Below are 5,795 nucleotides of genomic sequence, written 5' to 3'. Positions count from 1 at the left end.
CCTGCCGGTGCCGGAGGCGGAGGCGGCGTGCCTAAATCTAAAACCCTCGTGCGGGAGTACTAACATTTTACGTTGGGCCGAGCGGGCCGGGGAGAAGGAGTGGGCCGTGGCCTCTAGGCAGGCCCGGGCGGGACAGAGGACAGGGATTGGGCCAAGGGGAGAAGGGGAGAAGGGAGCAAAAGAAAAAGAAAAAAAGGAAAAAAGAAAAAGAAAAGAGGGAAGGAAAAGAAGGGGAAAATAAAAAAAAAGGAAGGAGGGAAAAAGAAAAAAATGTTGCCTTTAATTTTTTTTCGATTTTTATTAAGTTTATTAAAAAAAATTTTATTTGCTAAAATTTAAATTTAAATCCTGTTAATTATTTAAAATGCTTTTGGGACATTTTAAAATATTTCAAACAGTTTTCAATTAATTTAATTAATTACACCAGGTTTTTCTTCTGAACTTAGTTAAACAAATTATTTTCGATAATTTATTTAATTAATTTTAGCTAAGAAAAGCTCAAGACGTGACACAGCGGGTGATACGTTCTGGCGAGGCTTTGTGGTGTTGCACTGACACCGTCGTCACAAACATGTTGTTGGAGAAGAGGCCGGGTAGCTGCGGGGCATTCCTAGCTGGTAGCTGCTACCATGCCAAGGTCACCATAGGCCCCTAGTCGCCGCCACCCTGTAGGTTGCCCTCGCCACCCTCGTCGGTTGTCGCCACTGCCGCGCGCCGCGCAGTTGCCAAACCCATTGGTTGCCGCCACCAGATCTACTGATTGCCATCGCCAAATCCGCTTCGTCGATTGCTAGATTTGTCGCCCCATTGGTTGCGCCCTCCGCCAATAGTCACCAGATCCGTCGCCCCGTCGATTGCCGCCTTCACCACTTAGATCCACCCCTCGTCTATGGTTGCCGCCGCTAGATCTGCTACTGCTGCCCTGTTGGTTGCCGTTGCCGCCTCCGTTGATGGCCTTCGTGGTCGCCGTCGCCGCGGGCAGCCGCACCTTCTCCATTGGTGGTCGGTTGGCCGCCTCTTGCCTCCTCCTCTAGCCTGATTTTTCCAATGATTTTCTGAAAATAATATTTATTTTATATGGGATACAAGATATTATAATGATTTTTCTGAATTTAGGGTTTGATAAATTTTAATTTGTCTATATAGTAGGACATTTTCATCAATTGGTCATATTAACCGAAAAAATATATATGTACCCTTGCATATAAACCAAACAAAATCTCTTATCTACTATATCTCTCGTACGAGAAACCAAATAAAATCGCATGCTAGCCAGGCTAATCCAATACAAGCAACCAAACAAGTGTGTGCGTACCCTCACAGCCAGGCCACACTCATCCTGCATGGGAGAGATGGGTCAGGCTAGGGCGATACGAGCAACTAAACACACCCTAGCCGATAAAAGTTGAAATTATAGTTTTATTGCATCTGTAATATCTGGATTTATGCTTATTTTGGAAGGCTTTTATGGCTATTAATGTTTTATTAATTTTAGGAGTTAGAAATATATTTATCACTATATAAAAAAATAAAACTTCAATGTCTATGATTTATCCATAGCTTGTACCACCCCGTAGGTAAGAAGAAGCACCTTAAAAGGTCTCTAAATCATTTAAGCTCAAGGATGGTTCCATTATTACCGTGGAGGATGTGATAAGAAGCAGAAGTAATCTCTTGATAACAACGGTGCATTGTTACATGCATGAGACACTGATCCATTCCACGTATCAGAGATACACTGCTGTCATAAAGGAGCCCACAAACAGCCACATTAAGCATTGCAAACTACCTAGAAATGACACAAATCACGCTATTAGGGACATATAACGAGTGGTAGGCCAGTACTCTAGCTCTCACACGAGAGAGAGGCCCCTTTGCCCTTTCCCATGGAGTGGTACTCACTGCTGATTAACAGCAACAGTAAAAAAAATCACCATGCATCAGGTCACTTCCAAACAGGAAGGTTTTGGAGACCTGATCAGAGCTGATGGTGTGTGATCGATCTAACAGTTAGCTCGATAAGATGGACCGGGCTGGACCAGCCTGGGCTGGGCTAGGTTGGGTCTAGACTTGGATAAAATTCTGATACGGGCTCTGCACGGCCCGGGCCACGAGCGCAGCCCGGAGCTTCATGTCCTTGAGGGCAGGGTCCTCAAGGAGGAGCACCTTGTCCTTGTCCCTCACACCAACCATGTGGAGGTGGTCACCGTCCTCCCTCTCCTTCCCCCTGAACAGCAGCCTCTGCTCCCTGGGCTTCAGCCCTGTCACCATGGACACCACTTCCTTCAGCTCCCCTGCACAAAATGCAACATCACAAGTCACATCCCGATGATCAATTCCAAAGAAGCACACGACAATTAGGTTTTTGTTCTGCTGTTGTGCTAACAAACGAACAGGCAATTTTTATTTTTAAGTTCTTGCTTATGTTTTCTGTAAGTAGCAAACAGGATGCAGGAAGGTTCAGGTCAGGTTCCTTCTTATGTGCATCATGTGGTGCTGGCAGTGAAGGTAGACGGCCGCCATCTCTGATCAATATTCAGACATGTCCACGCCATTCTTTGTGTTTTCTATTGCAAGAGCACCCACCATAACCTCTAGTATTCTGGGCTCTGTGGAGTTGCTGGGAAGGAGAAGGTGAGACAGTACACGGTACTGGCTCTTCTCTTGTCAGTATTTTTGTTTGATTTATGAAGCTGGTGACTGACCTTGCAAGTTTTGTTAATAGCTACATTTTGTCTTATGTGATATTTATGTGGTAAATAAACCTCAAGAGCTCACAAGGGTCGCTTGGGAGAAGCGTTTGGTGGAACGAGTGGGTGTCGGTGTGTACAAGGTGAGTGCTTTATAGTTCTTGTCAGAGCTGGGCAAGCTGAACAGTGGCGGCAAATGCTTACAGCCTAAGCATTTGCATTTAGGTCGTGCTACAAAACTAAACTCCAACTAAAACAGATTAGCAATACGCTACATGTAGCATCATCAGTATCTATAACCAAAAGCAACTGAACTAGCAGTTGCATATCTTTACTGATGCATTGCTCTGCAAAAGTGCAAACTAAACCATGTTGATGTACTACACACTTCAATAAGCCAACAAGTGAGCTGCGAAAAAAGAAGTGGCGTTGTGCAATGTTCATGACTGCATGCCACTCTCAGTCCTCAAGTCTTTATCGTGCTTTAGAAAAAAAAAACTTGGAGAATATTCATGCATCTTTAGCACAAAAATATGTGCGTTACTGCTTGAGAGAAGCCCCGGAAGGAATCATGACCGAATCAACTTTTGAATGCCAACATTCTACTATCAACCATAAAATGCACGGTATACTAGAGAAAGACATGAAAACTTAGAAACTTTTATCTTATCTTTGCAAAGATGATAAATATTGCAACTTTGGTCTGATCAAGAACAGGAGCCTGTGCTAATCAACATGATACTCACCAAAAGTGCAGGTAGCTCCAATGGACACATCGTGCCAGGAGAAGCCGGTGGCCACCCTGACGGCGATCACCTCCACGCCCCCTCTCCCGTCCCTCTTCTGCACCAGCATCCCTCCCGGCCTCACCTCCCACTCTATCTCCGCGCCGGCGCCGGCGCCCCGGCCACCGACATCGCCGTCGCTGCTGCTGCTGCTGTCAGTGCTGCCCTTGGAGGAGCTCCTCCTGAACAGCCTCTTGGAGTACCTCAGCTTGACCATTGTCACAGACGTCGCTTCGCTCGAAAGAAAAAAAGCTCGGTTCTTGCAGCAATGGCGGGCGGGCAGTAGGAGGAGCTAGCTTAGCAGGTGGTGCCGTGGAAGCAGAGCTCGGTGGGTGGGGGGTGTATATATAGGAGGAGGGGAGTCATGGGGCGTGATGAAAAGGACAAAGCTTTAGAAGCGTGCGGCTGTTTGTCAAAGGCACCAATGAGGGGACACTGGGACAGACGATCGCTCGCAAAGTCCAAAAATGGAACAGCTTGTGCCGCTGCAGCAAGGCTGCTAGCTACCAAAGCCAGAGCTCGACAGCTTCCATGAAAGACGAAACCACGGGGGCTGGCATGTGGGCCCGGATCCCATTTAATGCTCCAGCTTCCTCGTCAGCTCTACCATTAGGCATGTAGTAGTCGAGTTAATGAAAAATGATAGTAGAACTTATGCACATAGCTCACAGCATTTTTCAGTAGATTAAAAGATCCTATAGTCCAACATTTCGCCCCCCTCTGAAATGCAGGAACGATGTTTAAATGAATCATAGGAAAAATACGTGAATTAGAGGAGAGATATAAATTTAAAGGAAAGTTCATATAAGATCTCATGCTAACTTTCCTTTAAAAAACTTGTATAGAATGAGGTGTTCCATAGAAATTTTATAGAATTCAATATAAATGCAATCATGTGTTTTGAAGGGGCACATATGAAAAATATCATATAAAACTCCAATCCCTTAATTTCCTATATTTTCTCTTCAAATCAGGGGGGCATTCAGTCAGATTCAGATCCTTGGTTCTATCAAACTTGGTGTCAATTTTCTGTGGCCATACAACTCGGAAAGAAGCTTGGCATTCTGGTTGGTGCATTGCTGGGTAAAGTGGGTGAAAAGGCCTGGGAGTTGCATGCCACGATAAAGAATCATCCGGCATGCCAAATGCAATCACATGGGAGTTGGCAAAACGCATGGGCATGCTAGCCTGCCTGCCTAGCTAGCTTAATCTCCTTTCCAAAGCACGATAATTAGGACGGTCGGGGCTAGGCCATGAACCTACTTTGGGTTATTCTAATGGCGGCTGATCACAAGTTTTCCGGCTTATGTCTCGCGCCTGCTTGTACACGGCAGAAAAAAAGGATGGTGATCATGGGGGTCAGGTCATAGCCTGATGATTGATTGTTCTTGATGTGTTTCGTACGTGTGCTCATTATTGCTGTTAGCGTTATTATTAATCAAAGTTGTAGTACTAATACTTGTTTTGGTTCCAGTTTGTAGGGGGGGTGAAGTGGTGGTTAAGGGCATATGTAGGGGCTTGGGATGTTTATTTAGGGCTTTGGCTTTGGAGTTGTCTGAAACATCTGAAATAGATTAGGTTCTTCTTTTTCGTGACACAGGTGTACTGTTTTGATACTTGTGTGACAATCATACACGTATTGACATAGGCTGGCTTGCACTAACCAAAAAAAAAACTAAATTATATCTATGCTCCCTCCTGCTCCGAAATTCTAGATTTTTTGTATAATACAGTCTCAAAATTTAACTATAATTTCCTTTATAATATATATATAATAAGTAAATATGTGCTTTTGTGAGGGTACTTAATAAGATTAATCTATGGAGTTTTTTATCATTTTTAAAAAAGTATCTTAAAGTAACATAAATTTTAGTGCAAAATTCTGGTACTTATCCCAATATATTAAATTTTTACGCTAAAAAATATGGTACCTAGAGAAACCTTTTAAAGGATGGTAAAAAAACACTTAATCTATACATCATGTTCTAGTTCTATTGTCATCAAAGTATTTTTTTTATAGTCAAATTTCTATTAGTTTAATTTTAATCTTATCTAGAACATCAAGAATCATGAAACTGGAATGACTATGAGTAAATTTAAATCCGAAGTAACAGTTAGCCATGAACACACAAAAATAAATAAATATCCTTAATATAAGTACTTCACACAATAAAAAAAGATTCTTTGTGTGATCTATCTATACTGCAAGATGTTTCAATTCATGAACTCCTAGCTAAAAAAATCAATTCATTGAGAATAAGAAAACTGAAAACACTCATCTTTTTTCCTTTAAAGAAAAGATTCGATGCTTCAGTTATTC

General features: G+C 43.0%; 1 protein-coding gene across 1 annotated transcript; it reads right to left on the bottom strand.

Moving 5' to 3' along the window:
* Positions 1–1,693: 1,693 nt before the first annotated feature.
* LOC102703769 (BAG family molecular chaperone regulator 1-like) lies at positions 1,694–3,692 on the bottom strand. Its single transcript, XM_006652364.2, has 2 exons — positions 3,437–3,692; positions 1,694–2,294 (listed from the first exon to the last, which is right to left on the bottom strand). The coding sequence occupies exons 1-2, from the start codon at positions 3,690–3,692 to the stop codon at positions 2,065–2,067; spliced, it is 486 nt and encodes a 161-aa protein (XP_006652427.1). The 3' UTR covers positions 1,694–2,064.
* Positions 3,693–5,795: the final 2,103 nt, after the last annotated feature.

This window comes from Oryza brachyantha, chromosome 4 (assembly GCF_000231095.2).
Source record: "Oryza brachyantha chromosome 4, ObraRS2, whole genome shotgun sequence".
Classification (NCBI taxonomy): Eukaryota; Viridiplantae; Streptophyta; class Magnoliopsida; order Poales; family Poaceae; genus Oryza; species Oryza brachyantha.
The sequence above is the reverse complement of the archived record's forward strand: the minus strand, read 5'-3'. Positions and strand labels throughout refer to the sequence as shown.

What these genes read in the sequence shown, in the direction of transcription:
- LOC102703769 (XM_006652364.2), bottom strand. Translation starts at nt 3,692, where the DNA reads ATGGTCAAGCTGAGGTACTCCAAGAGGCTGTTCAGGAGGAGCTCCTCC. An exon ending in TGGAGCTACCTGCACTTTTG is followed by an intron (nt 2,295 to 3,436) that starts GTGAGTATCATG and finishes CATTTTGTGCAG; the next exon opens with GGGAGCTGAAGGAAGTGGTG.